Source organism: Aedes albopictus, chromosome 1, assembly GCF_035046485.1.
Source record: "Aedes albopictus strain Foshan chromosome 1, AalbF5, whole genome shotgun sequence".
NCBI lineage: Eukaryota > Metazoa > Arthropoda > Insecta > Diptera > Culicidae > Aedes > Aedes albopictus.
The window spans coordinates 154,084,287-154,100,695 of NC_085136.1; the positions used below are offsets into that span (position 1 = coordinate 154,084,287).

Consider the following 16,409-nt stretch of genomic DNA (forward strand, 5'->3'; position numbering starts at 1 on the left):
ACTCTTCAACATCGCTCTGGGAGGTGTGATGCGACGAGCCGGGCACAACAGCCGGGGAACGATTTTCACAAAATCCGGTCAATCTGTGTGTGGGCGGACCAGGTGGAACGTGACCTGGCGAGCATTGGGCGCGACCGAGGATGGAGAGCGGCAGCCACAAACCGACTATTGTGGCGTACTATTGTTGATTATGTCTTGTCTTGAAGATGTTGAACCAATAAATGTGTTACGGTTAGCGACATTCCACAAACACTACACTGTCAGAAAAATCACACATTTTTGAGCTAAAGTGGGACAACTCACAAATGAGTAAATTGCATTTTCAGCGCTAACGCTGGTCCAAGTGTGAAAATCTCATCAGTTTAAGCCGTATAATATTCTTGATGATGTCAAGAATTGCATTGAATTGACTTTGTGGGCCAGCGCTATCGCTGGAAATGCAATTTACTCATATTTTGAGCTGTTCCATTTCAGCTCAGTTTTGTGTGAATCATATTCATTTTAGAGTAACTTTTTCTTAGCGTGTAGATTAGAAAAAGTGAATTTTAAGCTAGGGTCGAACTCTTGCCCCACCTTACTCTAATAATACTATTTTACTACATAGCAGCCCTGGTATTATCAAAATCAAATCGAATGTATTTTGATGTTTAACCCAATATGACTTTGAACAATTATTCAAATGTATAAAAAGAAAATCGTGTTAAGTACTGTTCCTTTGAATTCCACTTAGAATTTGAATCCTTTGACAGATACGTAAATATTTCGACCTCAACTGTAAGGTCGTATTCAGTGTCTTGTACTTGAGTCGAGTCAAATACAAGACACTGAAGACGACCTTACAGTTGAGGTCGAAATACGTATCTGTCAAAGGATGCAAATTCTTAGTGGAATTAAAAGGAACAGTACTTAACACGATTTTCTTTTTATTTACAGGTATTCCACCAACAAGCCCAGCTTCATCATCACATTCAAATGAGTTAGACACGACTAAAATTATATTTTCACATGCATGGAAGCAATAAAACACAGGTTATTACATTGCTTACCTGTTCAGTTCATGGCGATGCGATGTGCTAGCGGTTACCAAAGTAAAATGTTTACAGTGTAGGTATGTAGGAACATATGTAACTTGCTTAGAGTATTGATAAATCAATCAACTGTAATCCGGGTTTTTATTGTTATCAAAACAAGTATCAATATAAACGATAAGCAGTTCACGGCAGCATTACAAATTACATCCGGGGTGTGGTATGTCGTTGAGTTTCTTGAATATCACTTGCATTTTACCAATTATAAATTTTAAAGTTTCTTATTTCGAAATTCTTTGATTCTTATAAAATTATAACTATACCATCACGTTATTGTGCCAACTGAAAATTCAAACCTAGTCACCAAAATCGAGTTGTTACTGTTGAGGAATTCCACGGAGTCATGTCAGTCGATCCTGAGCGACCATTTCAAAAATATCTGAAACTTTGCACAGTTTTTCAATTTCATATAAATCGCCATTTTTTGATATTAAACCTTCATATTCACTCACGACTAACTTTTCAAAAGGGTGTATGCGAAAATAGTTCTAAAATATTCTAAAAGCTGTACAGCAAAAACGGATTGTTCGATTGTTATAAATTTTTCAGCAAAGTTAGATAACTAAATGATGATTCCTTAGAAAATATACACTGTAAAAAATTTCTTTTTCTACTTTGAAAAAATATGATATTTGTCACAAAAACTCAAATATCTCAAAACCCTATCTTTTTACCAACTTCAATTTTTTAGGGGAAATGGCCCATTATATCAGCTATCTACCATAAAATTTTGGTGATGGTAAACTGATAAACAAAAAAGGTATGACATTTAAAACATTTCACAATTTTTACATTTAGTAACAAAAAAAAAAATTTTTCTGTGTAAATTATTTCGAGAATTATATTTTGATGCTGATTTTATTGTAAAGGCTACCGCCTGAATTAAACAAGTTGTTTTCATGATACTTTAGTTTGATTATTCGTAATTACTATAGTATCTATTTGAAACTTAGACGCGATCCAGTGTTGTGATCAAAAATATTGAGATTGTCATACTTTTTATTGTACGTGACTGGTGAAAAATCCCTTGATAGTGTTGAAAAGCTGTTGATTATAAGAAAAATGGAATTGAATTTATTTTTAAGACAAAAGCTGTATAATAAAAGTTTTTTTTATACGCGTATACGTCTAGTTTATCCGCAAAAAAAATCCCTCTTACACACTTATTTCTGAATTGCCTGTTCGGTACTTTTTTGACGAGATTATAACAGCAGTACGATCTCGGTAGTTTCGGTAATCGATTTTACTGAGGCTCAGTAAAACAACTGTCAAAATCGTATGGAAAAGGTAAACAATGCATTTTTGCTGAACGAGTTCGGTGCTCAGCAGTTTTAATCTCGTCAAAAAATTACCGAACTCGGTAATCAAAATTAAGTGTGTAGAGAACAGACTTTATGATCGGAAGAATGCGAGTAACTTCAACAACAACAAATGCATAAGAGGTACATACCACAGACAAACAGACGAAACGCCTAGAACAATTTTAGTGAAAATTCATCGCCCAGTTCACACTATCACCACCTGGTGGAAATGTTTCACGAAACACTGCGTTGTGCAATATCGTCATCAGAAGGCGCTAGTGTGAAACGTCAAACGCAAAGAAAAACGATGGGCGCTCTTCTTGTTATGAAAGCCACAACCAAGATTCAAAATGATCGTTGAAGGCGTGGTCAATGAAAATTTCGCCAGTGTTACGTTTGTTTGTCTGTATACATACCTGACAATGCTCACGAAAAAAAACAAAAAAATACTACCGCTATGAATATTAAAAATTGTATAGTATTTTTTTTCTTCAGCCACCAACACCAAACAAGTAAGTTAAAATTAATAAGTGATTTTGTTTATTATAATCTAACGAACAAGATGAACAGTCGCTTTCTCAAAGGTCTTCAACTCAACGCTCTCTTGTAGACCGTTTGATGAAAAAAAAATGTTCAAAAGAGTTACGAAATCTCACCGAAAGCACCATAGATAAACTGAAAGAGACTGGTTATGCCCAAATGTCCACATTGTGTACAAAATTACGCATTTGCACGTCCTGCCGTCTAGAATTTGACAAACGAGCCATCTGTATATCATCGGTGAAGCAGGGCGCAGGAAGTTCGAAAACGACAACAACTGAGAAATTGCCATCAGCGACATCTGTTTAAACAATTTAATTACACCCCTTTTCAAAAATGCCCTGTAATATTCTTCAACATCTATACCCATTTCAATATTTTTAACGTTGCAAAACACGCTTTCAACATTCATCTTGAAGAAGAGGGAAAACACTTGTCCTCAAATGTAACAGCAAATTAATGAATAAACGACTAATGCGCGGAGGGCGTGATAAAATCGGAACATTACGGTACATAGTATATTATATTATATGTATATATAATATATAATAAAAACAACTTGTTTTACTCACGCAAGGCCATTAACAATAAAATCAGCATCAATCTTCAATTTCCGGCCGAAATAATTTACACTAAAAAAAATTATTACTAAATGTGAAAATTGTGAAATGTTTGAATTGTCATAACTTTTTTGTTTATTTTCATGGTAGATTGCTAATACAATGGACCGTTTTCTCTAAAAAATTACGTTGGTAAAAAGATAGGGTTTTGAGATATTTGAGTTTTTGTGACAAAAATGATATTTTTTAATGTTAAAAAAGATTTTTTTCACAGTGTATATTTTCTTAGGAATCGCCATTTAGTTATCTAACTTTGCTGAACAATAAAATCAGCATCAAATCGCGATTCCCGGCCGAAATAATTTACACAGAAAAATTTTTTTTACTAAATGTAAAAATTGTGAAATTTTTGAAATGTTATAACTTTTTTGTTTATTAGTTTACCATCACCAAATTTTTATGGTAGATTGCTAATACAATGGACCGTTTTCCCTAAAAAATTCAAGTTGGTAAAAAGATAGGGTTTTGAGATATTTGAGTTTTTGTGACAAAAATGATGTTTTTCAATGATAAAATAGATTTTTTTTCACAGTGTATATTTTCTTAGAAATCACCATTTAGCTATCTAACTTTGCTGAAAAATTCATAACAATCGAACAATCCGTTTTTGCTGTGCATATTTTTGAATATTTTTGAACCATTTTCACATACACCCTTTTGAAAAGTTAGTCGTGGCTCTAAATAAAAATTTGATATCGAAAAATGGCGATTTAGATGGAACTGAAAAACTGTGCAAAGTTTCAGTTCAATAGAAAATCATGAATTTAAAATTTTCCTTAATTTTGATGCTGTTGCTTGGAATCGCTCTGTTAGTCTGTTAGGCCATACACAGAGTCAAATATTTGACAAGAAAAGAGCTCGAGAAACAACATCAGTTAGTTACTAATGAAAATTCGATCGAGCCAAACAAGATGTTTGAGCATTGGTTTCTTTTTGGACAAATATTTAACCCTGTGTACCACCAGTTTTACTATTATAACTATACAAAAAAAGAACGATCATTCCTGTGGTCACTTAAGGTCCCAGTCAAATATTTGATCAAAAAGAAACCAATGCTTAAGCATCTTGTTTGCACAGAGTTGTTTGACTCAATCGAATTTTTATTTGTGTCAAAGAGATGTTGTTTCTTGAATTCGCCTTAGTGTATGCAGCAACATGCTACTGGAGCTCTTGTATTCACCACGTTTGATGGTGCGAACGTTGGTAAAACAGAAATGTGGATACATACACGTTTGAACGATCATGGAGATTATGCCCGTAAATGACACCCTACGCAAATGTCTTAACTTGATTCACTTCAAGTCAGTTACTGAGCTCATTTATTGAATTACCGAGTTTCCAACAGCTAAGCTCACATGTGATATCAACTATTGATTACTCGGTACTGTGTTGAAAAAGAACTATAAATTGAGACCTGGAAAGTGATCAACTGTAGGGAAAACTGGGTTTACTTGATCCCTTTTTCTTATTTTACCTGTAACTTTAAGGAAAACACAAAACTTCGCCCAGAACAGACTGCGACGAGGGGTGATTCGACAAATCGCTCCCATACAAACTTCCAATTGATTTTTAATAGGTTCCCGGGCACCAAAATTCATGAAAATTTGGATTTCGGCCCAGTTTGACATGCAAATTCAGAATATCGAACTACCTCAACACCGTTAAAAAGCCAGTTGCAACATTATTTTTGTGAATAGGTATTTAATGCTTTCGTAAACTTTCTGAGATCGAAATAGTTATTTATGCAACAAGTTGCAAAATGATGATTTTTTTCAGCACGAGTCGTACATTTATCCAACTCGGCAAGCCTCGGATAAATACGACGAGTGCTGAAGAAACGAGTTTTGCAACGAGTTGCATACAAAGTTTTTTTGTAATTACGAAAAACACCCATTTAGTGCGATCTTTTCTAGCTACACAAACATGTATCAGTAGGAACCACGTGCGCGCTAATGCTTGTCGGCGTAGTTTTTCGTTTGATCAGGTAGGCTCTGGTGTAGTAGGCGTCACCAATGATCGAGCTCCCGTTGTCAAACAGTTGTGCGCGGGCAAAAGCAAAAGCAGATTCAGCAGCTGCTTCTACACTTGATTTGTAGTTCGAATCCGAATTGAAATCGTCCTGATTCGGATTCGAGCTGCTCAGCAGATGTAGAGGCAGAGGCTGAATCTACGGAAGGCATGGTGGTAAGTAAAAAGTGCGTACGAACAAAAGTGCCGAATGCTACTTTTCAGCACTCTTAAGAGTGCCGAGAAGTTGTACTTTTCGGCACACTTGCATAAAGGGGAAAAGTAGGCCATTTCAGCATACTTCAGCCAACTGAAATGTTCAACTTTTAACAACGTAATTACAAAAACCAGATTAATCCACCTAGTGGTGATAGTGCCTTTCTCGTCGAATATGTACTCAAGAGCCATAAGCCGAAGTGTTCCTGAATTCTGAGAATACTCTAGAACGGAACAAATCTCATTTTCTTCTTTTGTCACAGTGCTCGTTGACTTATCAATGGAGGAGTAGAGTTAATAAATAATTAATGTATTTGATGAAAAAATACCCAAACAATGAGCAAATCCGCTTAACTCATCGGATTTGGTAATAAATTTTCTGGAGGACTCTAATTTCACTTTAAAATTTAAAAAAAAATATTGGTTAAGGGGGATTAGGGGAGTAATGGACACCCTAAGCAAATGAGTACATTAACGTTAGGCCTGTATAACAAAGAAAACCTTAACATATTATCAGTTGGCTTACAACTTTAGTATGATTCCTACGTCTTTCAATCTTATGCTAATTCTTTGAATACATTGATCAGTTAAGTAATTTGTCCACGGAGATCGATACCACAGATAAAATACTCCATCTTAGACGAGTTTACAAAACATCAAAGTTAATTAAATTAACTTTAGGCTAAAATAATCCAATTGATTTTTTCCAAACACTCTTAAACGCCTAACAGTATGCAATGCGCGTACATCCATTCGTAATTGCCAGTGTTCATTTCGCCCCAAATCGACTACAATATTGAAATTTCTATTTTGAGTAAATTCTAATCACAAATAAAATACTTAACCCATCCATTGCTAAATCTACGTATACATGCAGATAAGGTAGCTATTCACTTGTTTTTATTGAGGACACACTCAAACACTCGTAATACCTTATTTGCTGCTGCGTTGAAATTATAAGAATTTCACCATATGGAAAACATATTTCAATTTCATTGATATTTAGGTTATTTTGGAGGCATATGAATGGTACTTTTGAAAAATAGAACGATGACTTGTTCCTTTATACTTATGCTTTAAAAGTTTAGCATAAAAGTCAACGGTTGCGGCAACAATAGGGGTGTCCATTTCGCCCCAGGTGTCCATTATGCCCCGATCTCCCCTATTTATTTGTTCCCATCCTCAAAATGATGAATTACGAATAAAATTTCCAAGGAGGGCCCCTCTTGACTTAAGAGAAAATCGAAACTTGTATCAGCCTTATTCAGAAAAGCAACAATTATATCAAAGCCATAATCGAATTTGGAAACTTATTGATGGCTCATAATCCGAAGTTATGTATTTTGTTAAACGTATAAACAGAGCTGAAAATATCAAACCTCTCAGTTGACTGCTTCACCACCTTCACTAGCACTGGATGCCGATCATTATCAAGATATTTCGGCAATTTTTTTCTGCACTTTTTAGCCTTTACTTCATCATCATTGGTTATAAGATTTATTTAAAATTTGACAAAAAAGTGCAAGCTAGTGAAATTTCTCATAATAAAACTCATTTATATTTCAACGGCAGCTATATTATCGCGCAATTAAAAATTAGAAATAGGCAATAAATTTGATCAAAATCGCCTAACATTTTGTATGGGCGGAGCAATAAAAAATCAGGTTTTTGTTGAATTACTGGGAATTCTATGAATATTTTTCAGTAGTTTTTCGTGCAGATGATAAAAAGAAGGAACATCTCTCTGTTAACAAAGACTTGGAAAATTTTCATCAAATTTTTTATGAGATATGGGCTATTGCTAGTTTTTGCCGTTTCAGTGCGCGTTAATATTTTAGTCCTTTTTTAACTGGCCACTTCCGGCGGGACACCTGGAACCGGCTCCGGAACACAACCGGTTCAGATATGTTATTTGTGGATTGATTGGTAATTATCGGTGACAAATATCGGAAACAGTTTGTTACGCATTACGCGTTTCGACCTTCTCTTATTCGGTCATCGTCAGATGCACCCAAGTAACCACAAGCATTATATCATTGCACGAATTAGACTGAACATCAACCTTTGCAATGCGAAATGCAGTAATTCCACACTTGTCATGCAATAATCCTTTAGATTGGCATTATCAATGTAATGATGCATTGCATTTTTCTTTTCATTAGGGTTCATTAAATGGTGATATAAGATGCTTCAATAATTCAACACTGCAAAAACTGAACAAATGCAATGCACAAACTAGCAAAGTTTGCTCTAACAATACAATTATAAAAGCTTGACTCTAATGGTAAACAAATGAAATCAAGAAGATTGAACAACTTTACGATCAACTCAAGCGGTCTTCAACGTTTCTGGTTCGACTCCCGGCCAACTTAATCCCCGTTTGAGCCACCGATCGACGACAGCAACCTTTTTAAAGATGACTTTTCTCTTTTCTGTAGGCTGCTATCACATGCCAATAATGATGGAAATCACAATTAGCATATGAGCAGTATGCGAAGCGAAGGATGTTTTAATCTTCGAAAATGCATTATGTATTTATCAGTAATTTATCAGATTGTGATAAATTACTGTATTCTATTACATATGACATAGTCGTTTTGCCCTCTACTGCAATGATTGAGACAGAAGAACAGTTTCCTTTAAGTTAATGAAATATCTGTTGTTATCACTGCAGCAGAAACGGTCCAAGGCACCACCGCGTATGGAACTCATCTAGCGGTCTTCAACACTTCTGGTTCGACTCCCGACCCGGCGACAAAAAAATAATGGTCAAAACATTCACGTGGGCATCAGTACCGTCGATAACGAAACCGGTGCTAAAAATAGATTTTTGTTTTGGTTTTTCTAGTTGCACGTATCAAGCATGTGCAAATGCAAATGTACAGCACATGCATTTATGTTACTTTAGCAATGGCTGTCAGCGTGCTGCAATATGTGGCACTAATTGGATTTTAGTGGGGCCCTTTTCGACTTTAATATTACTTTAATGAGGTGTTTAAAGTAATGCAGCATTATATTCACAATTTTAATTATCAATATATGGCAAAATTGGTGCACTTATATACGGCTTCGTGGTTACTTGGGCATTCAGTTGGATTCACCCCTTCAACTTCGTCAGTTTAAAGCGGTTCAGATATGGTCTGAAATTTTTTTTCCCGCTTGCCGTTCATCTGATTATCAATAAAGCCACTATTTGGTGTATCACATGCATAGGTTAGGTTCAGTTTTTTAATTGGTCACTTCCGACGGGATACCTGGAACCGGTTCCGGAACATAACCGGTTCAAATATGGTATGAAACTATTTTCCTGCTAACCATTCATCTGATTATCGAAAAAGCTGCTCTTTGATGTGTCGCATGCATGGGTTTGGTTCATTTTTTTAATTGGCCACTTCCGGCGGGAGACCTGGAACCGGTTTCGGAACACAACCGGTTCAGATAAGGTATGAAACTATTTTCCTGCTTACAGTTCATCTGGTTATCGAAAAAGCAGCTCCTTGATGCGTCGCATACATAATTCACTTTTTTGATTGGCCGCTTCCGGCGGGACACCTGAAACCGGTTCCGGAACACAACCGGTTCAGATACAGTATGAAACTATTTTCCTGCTTACCGTTCATCTGGTTACCGAAAAAGCCGCTCTTTTATGCGTCGCATGCATGGGTTTGGTTCATTTTTTTTATTGGTCACTTCCGGCAGGACACTCGGAACCGGTTCCGGAACACTACCGGTTCAGATATAGTCTGAGACAATTTTCCTACTTCCCTTTCATCAGATAATCGAAAATGCCGTGGTTTGATGGGTCGCATGCATGGGTTTGTTGCATTTTCATATCTAGCTCCTTCCTGGGGTACCGATCCGGAACACCTAAATGGCCATAACTCCGGAACGGCTGGACCGATCCGAACCATTTTGAATAGGAAACAATGGGACCAGATTCCGCGTCGAATGAACCGTCGGTCGATAAAATCGGTTGATGTTTACTATCTAAAAGTTAGGTGACCTTTTTTGTACACACACACACACATACGCACACACATACATACACACACACACACACATACACACACACAGACATCATCTCAACTCGTCGAGCTGAGTCGATTGGTATATAACACTTGACCCCTCCGGAGGCTCTATCCAATTTTCGTTTTTGGAGTGAACATATAGCCTTTCGGTGTACGAGAAAGGCAAAAAAAAAATAATAAAATTGTTGTAAAACGCAAACCGAATCTGTGGAGCTGCCTCAACTCATGAAATTTCAGAGAAGGCAACAAAAACGCAGAATTCCTATCCCCTCTCTCTCTCTCTCTTCTTGGCGTAACGTCATCACTGGGACAAAGCCTGCTTCTCAGCTTAGTGTTCAATGAGCACTTCCACAGTTTTTAACTGAGAGCTTCCTCTGCCAATGACCATTTTGCATGTGTATATCGTGTGGCAGGCACGAAGATACTCTATGGGCTTGTTCACAAATGTCATAACGCTGGAGGGGGTGGGTGGGTGTCCTTCAAGGTGTTACAGCTCGAACAAAATAAAATGTTCCCTATATAAACAGTGTTACGAAGGGGTGGGTGGGTGTTGAAAACGACCAATTTTAGCTTTATGACATTTGTGAATGAACCCTATGCCCAAGGAAGTCAAGGAAATTTCCTTTACGAAAAGATCCTGGACCGACCGGGAATCGAACCCATCACCCTCAGCATGGTCATGCTGAATACCCGTGCGTTTACCGCCTCGGCTATATGGGCCCTATCCCCCTTCTTCCTAAAATGCTACGTCATTTATGGACGACCCCTTATTCATAATCTGGTTAATCTATGCTTATTAGCAATATTGTAATGTGGAGGTAATCCCAAAAACTCTCAAATAATCGAATTCTTGGAAAAAATCTTGAACTCACTTGCATGAACTCTGGGACGAATTGCTGGAATATTTTCAAAAGAAATGTTTAGAAGAATTTAAGGAAGAACTCCTAGAGGAATTCGTGATGCGTTCAATAAAAAAAGTCTTCCCTAGCTGAATTCCTGATGAAATGTATGAAAGGTCCTAGTAGGAAATATTAAAAGAATATCTGATGGAATCCCTGAGTAAACTCCAAAATAAACTACTGAAGGGATTCCTGAAAGAGAAATTTCTACAGAAATCCCTGCACAAATTTCTGAAGAAGATCTGGTGTAAGGAATCCTCGGACAAGTCCTAAAACAATCGTTGGAGGAAACCCTTGAAGCATTTCAGGGGAATTTTTGAATCCCTTGACATACTTGGGAAGAATCCCTGAAAGACTTTCCAAAGGAAACCTTTGCAGACATCCTTGAAAAAACTCCTAGAAGAATCTCTGGAACTTCTAGAAGAATCCTGAAGAAATCCAAGAATAACTTCTTGGGAAAAAAAATCCACGCGATATATTCCTGAAAGAATCGAAGGATGAATTTTTGATGGCTTTCTTTCGCAGGAGCTAATCTTGAGGTCGCGGATGGATTCCTGAACGAATCTGTCGATGAACTTCGAAAGATTTCCTTAGAGAAAATTGTGAAACAAGTCCTGGATAACTTGTTGAAGAATTTCCAGGCTCCTGTATGCATTCCTCTAAAATTAGCTTAAAGAATTCCAATATAATCCTCTGGAAATCCCTGAAGTATTTCAGAAAAGTCTTCAGGTATTACTGGAGGCATCCATGGAGAAACTCTTATTGATGATGGAAGGATTTTTGCAATTCCTGAACGAATCCCTGAATACATTTTTAAAGAGATCCTGAGAGGAATTTCTGTGTGAATCACTAGAGGAATTCTTAGAACAATCTGGAGGAATCTCTGATTGAATTCCCAGAGGAACTCCTGAAGAAATTTCTTAAGAAATACGTGAATTTCTTTTTTTTTTTGTTTATATTAACGTGTATTTTAACATTTGCAAATTCTACACTCCACCCTGGAGGTATTGTAGATTTTTTGGAGGAATCCTTGTTTATATTAACGTGTATTTTAACATTTGCAAATTCTACACTGGAGGAATTCTTGGAAAAAAAAATGCTGGGGGTATCTCTGGAGGAATCCCTGACACAATTTCAGGAAGAATCTCTGGCGAAATTGCTGAGGCAATTCCTGGAGGAATCTCTGGAGGAAATCCTGGAGGAATCCTTGAAGGCATTCCTGGATAAATTTAAGGAGGAATTCTTGGACGAACTCTTGTAGGAAACCCTAAAGCAATTCCTGGAAGTATCTCCAGAGGAGTTCCTGGAGGAATGTCTGGTGGGATTTATGGATCGCTAGAGGAATCCCTGGAGAAGAAATACTAGGATGAATTTCTGGAGGTATCGCTGGAAGTACCCAAGTAACCACGAAGCCGTATATAAGTGCATCAATTTTGCCGTATATTTATATTTAAAATTGTGTAAATAATGCTGCATTACTTTAAATACCTCATTGAAGCAATATTAAAGTCGAAAAGGGCCCCACTAAAATTAAATTAGTGCCACATATTGCTGCACGTTGACAGCCATTGCTAAAGTGACATAAATGCATGTGCTGTACATTTGCATTTGCACATGCTTAATACGTGCAACACGAAAAACCAAAACAAAAATCTATTTTTAGCACCGTTTCGTTATCGACGGTACTAATGCCCCCCACATGAATGTTTTAACCATTTTTTTTGTTGCCAGGTCGGGAGTCGAACCAGAAGTGTTGAAGACCGCTTGATGAGTTCCATTCGCGCTGGTGCTGTGGACCGTTTCTGCTGCTGTGATAACAGCCGATATTTCATTAACTAGAAGAAAACTGTTCTTCTGCCTCAACCATTTCAGTAGAGGGCAAAACGACTATGACAAATGTAATTACAGGGATTCGTAATCACATTCTGATAAATCGCTGATAAATGCATAATGCATTCTATAGAAGATATTCAATCAATATAAGAAAAATAAAAAACCTTTCGTACAATGCTCATAATATTATGCTAATTGTGGTTTCCATCATAATTGGCATGCGATAGCAGTCAACAGAAAAAAGAAAAGGGTTTTCTGAAGAAAGTCGTCGATCGGTGGTTCAAACGAGGATTAAGTTGGTCGGGATTAGAACCAGAAGTGTGGAAGACCACTATAGTTGACCATGAAGTTGTTAACTTTTCTTGATAAGCTTTTATAATTGTATTGTTAGAGCAACCTTTGCTAGTTTGTACTATAGATAGTAGAGTAAACAAAGATCCGCGGACACCGCTGACTAAATTGTTTCAAGCGTGTAAGTAGTAATTTTCAAAAGTGCGACGATTGAATATGACGTCATGCGTTCCATTGATGTTGTCCAAATCGTGACGTCATGCTCGTTTGGATACAGATTTTGACAGTTCGTTTGGATACAACGGATTCATCTCAACCCCATGAAACGGCTGTCATCCACATACAACTGGATTGAAGCCAAAAATATGGTGCTAGACGTGGTGCTAATTTGAATGGCCAGTTGCATAAGGCTGAAAACATAGTGATTTTTTCTGTTGGAGCAGGTGCGACATTCAAATTTAATTGACTTAAGTATTGTTTTCAATGGGCCAAATATATTTTCATACTTGTGCATCTTGTAAATTTAACAAAGAACGCTGAACCCATTGAACAATATGTGGAAATGATCGTATTTCGATCACGAATTTATCTTCGCACGACAAAGTTCGCTTCCGCACGTAGCAGATTGGTCAGCAGACTGAAATTTCGTAAACAAACCCGTGGCGCCCCACCAAAGGCGGCGGCTTCAAGAACTAACGCTTTCTTCAGGGGGTTGATTCATCTTAGCGGATCTATGTTTACTCTACTATCTATAGTTTGTACATTGCATTTATACAGTTTTTGCAGTGTTGAATTATTGAATTATCGTATATCACCTTTTAATGCACCCTAATGTAAAGAAAAAATGTAATGCATCAATACATTGATAATGCCAATCTAAAGGTATATTGCATGAGAAGTGTGGAATTACTGCATTTCGCATTGCAAAGGTTGATATTCAGTTCTAATTCGTGCAATGATATAATGCTTGTGGTTACTTGGGTACTCCTGTAGGAATACAAGGAAAATTTTCTGGATGAATCTTTAGAGGAAGCACCCATGACTTTCTGCATACGAAATTGGAATGACTTCTAACTGCTGCATTGTTGTCACTGATGGCATAATTTCAAAAGTTTTGAACCAGTCTATAACACATCCATACTATTATCTTTCAGTCCGTCTTAACTCAAACCATCCGCTGGTGATACATGAATGATGCGGTATCCTTCAAATTGTCGTATTTGTCTCGTCAAGTTGTATATTAACTATTCTAATCCATACGAGATAGTCAAATCAATTATTAGAAGTAAATTAACCGAGATGGCTAAAACTTTCGGTATGACTAATGAATGATTGATAAAAAAAAGCCGTCATAATACTAAATGATTGAGCGTCTCCAACTACTTAGTCTTCTACACGCGATGTGCTGCAATGCAGGTCAAAAAGTGTCAATTACTATCACAAACACACCAATTTCGAAATTCTTAGAAAAAAAAATCATCCCCTTATCAAAACAGGTCTGGCAGCTTACCGCTGGCTGACTTCATTTCACCCCACGATGCTATGCAAATGCGATTAACAAAGTTTCTCCCCCAATTAACTTCTCAAACGCATTCAAAGCGGTCGGACTAGGCTGATTCTCTCTCGCGCTCGCGCAAGCACCCGCACCCGATCAGTTAGTCGATCTGTTTCCATGCTTTCGATCGGACGTGTGTGTCAAGTGTAACGGGTATTCGCCCAGCTAGCCGTCGATGCGCAAACAGCTAACAAGTGTCTCCAGCCGATACCGATGGATAAGTTTTAGTGATTCGCTCCGGCAGCCGTGCGGTGTGGTTGGGTTCCGTGTACGAGCAGCGCGCAATCATCACGACTACTTACGATTTACCGGGTTCACAAACTGGAAAGACGAGCAGCCCTATTAGCGAACGTGTATCCAGTCGGTGCGGTCATCCAGTCGTTTTCAGCGGTTCATACTAATAGCAGAGTGAATTGTGACTACGGCAACACATCATCATCACTGTGATCAGTAGTGTGCTTCGGTATTGGTGCTAAACAAAGTGCGCAGATTGAGGATCGAAATATGTAAAAATGGCTACATGAAATAAACATTACGTATTCAGGTGCCAGAATCGAAATGTGAAACGATTTCGCCTAGCAGGTGCAGTGCTCTTGATCAACGTGAAAATCTAGTCATACCAGAAACCCGTCCGAGCCTACGCAGGAGTTAAGAAGAAGAATAGGTGAAAGGGTATTATAAGTAATAGTTAGCCATGGCTCAACAAATTTCGTGTACTATTTGGCTACCATACGGACTGGTGCTTATCCTGATGATTTTCTGTAGCGTCACGGTTTTGATAACGGTAAGTGAATGCGACAATCTTGAAGCAGTTCCAAAGTGGGGATTCCCCACGCTTATGCCGTCAGGACGGTTTCGCTACGTATAGCGCCAAAATAAGGCATCGCGTATGATCGATCTCCATTATTCCCGTACAAGTCTGCGCTGTTCAGTAATTGGTAGGCTTGGATTGAAGTTAAGGCTACTCAATCTAATATAGTTTTGATGGCCAAACTAAATTCAAAACGGCAACACGTGATCTGAAAGCTTGTTTCGCTTTGGAGGGGGTATTTCCAGGAATTTGCGTTCACTCGCCGCGTATCGTAGATGCAGCAAATACTGCTCGCTGAAATTGAGAAAAATGCTATGGTTGTATTGAAAAAAACTGATTTCATTATGGGATGGAAACCTGAAGTAGCCTTTCATCAAATTTAGTAATAAGTAATAAATCCTGTTTCGATAATTTGAACACTTAGCTTGCAGCGTGACAAATCCATCAACAATAGTTTTGCGGAATCTATTGCTCACGGTATCGCTTTATTTAGTAAGATTTACAAAACCCACCACTTTGACGACTGGTCGGTTGAAAACAGTGATGATTGAGAAGAATTTCGCTAAAAACAAGTGGACTGAAACGTGTCTAATGACAGTCTCAGCAACACCCGCCCAATGTGGCTCACAACAAAATAGCAAATAGCGATCAGAACCGAAAGCAACCAAATCTATATATATAAAAGTCAATGTAAGTTTGTATGTTTGTATGTTTGTATGTTTGTATGTTCGTATGTTTATTTGTTTGTATGTATGTATGTATGTTCCAGCATAACTCCGGAATGCCTCAACCATTTTCAACCAAATTTGGTCGGCGTTAAGTCAGAGAGGACCATGTGTCTTTTACCTAATTTCTAGAAAAACGACTTTAAAGTTTGCAACTCTATAAGTTTTGAGTTTTTCAACAAATGTTCTTGCATATTTGCCACAAACCTTATTAACTATTCATCAAAGCATCGCTCTGTATTGATCGCGAAAAAACGTAAAAAAAATCTTGAAACCGAGAAATTGCCAAGTAATTGATTGTACTTAGTCCACTCTGACTGAACGATTTTTGGAAAATCTACAATCAACTACAGTTCATACTCAAGTTTGTACTTCTTTGATGAAAAAATAATGCACAAGTACGACAAAAGTCAATAGGATTGATGTATAATGTGAGCAAGAAGTTTGAAATTTGGTATTTCTGTTATTACGCTGTTGATTACCATTTTCAATTTT

At 37.4% G+C, this 16,409-nt stretch overlaps 1 protein-coding gene across 6 annotated transcripts in view; it reads left to right on the forward strand.

Moving 5' to 3' along the window:
• The first annotated feature begins 14,377 nt into the window (after positions 1 to 14,377).
• LOC109424643 (uncharacterized) overlaps positions 14,378 to 16,409 on the forward strand; it is a 54,431-nt gene continuing 52,399 nt past the window's right edge. The window contains exon 1 of one of the 6 annotated variants that reach the window (XM_062845612.1): positions 14,378 to 15,162. In XM_062845612.1, coding sequence (XP_062701596.1) covers positions 15,073 to 15,162 — 90 coding nt within the window. In that variant the 5' untranslated portion in view covers positions 14,378 to 15,072. The remainder of the gene's footprint in view (positions 15,163 to 16,409) is intronic. The other 5 variants (XM_029861810.2, XM_019699809.3, XM_019699826.3 and 2 more) reach the window with 5 other exon arrangements.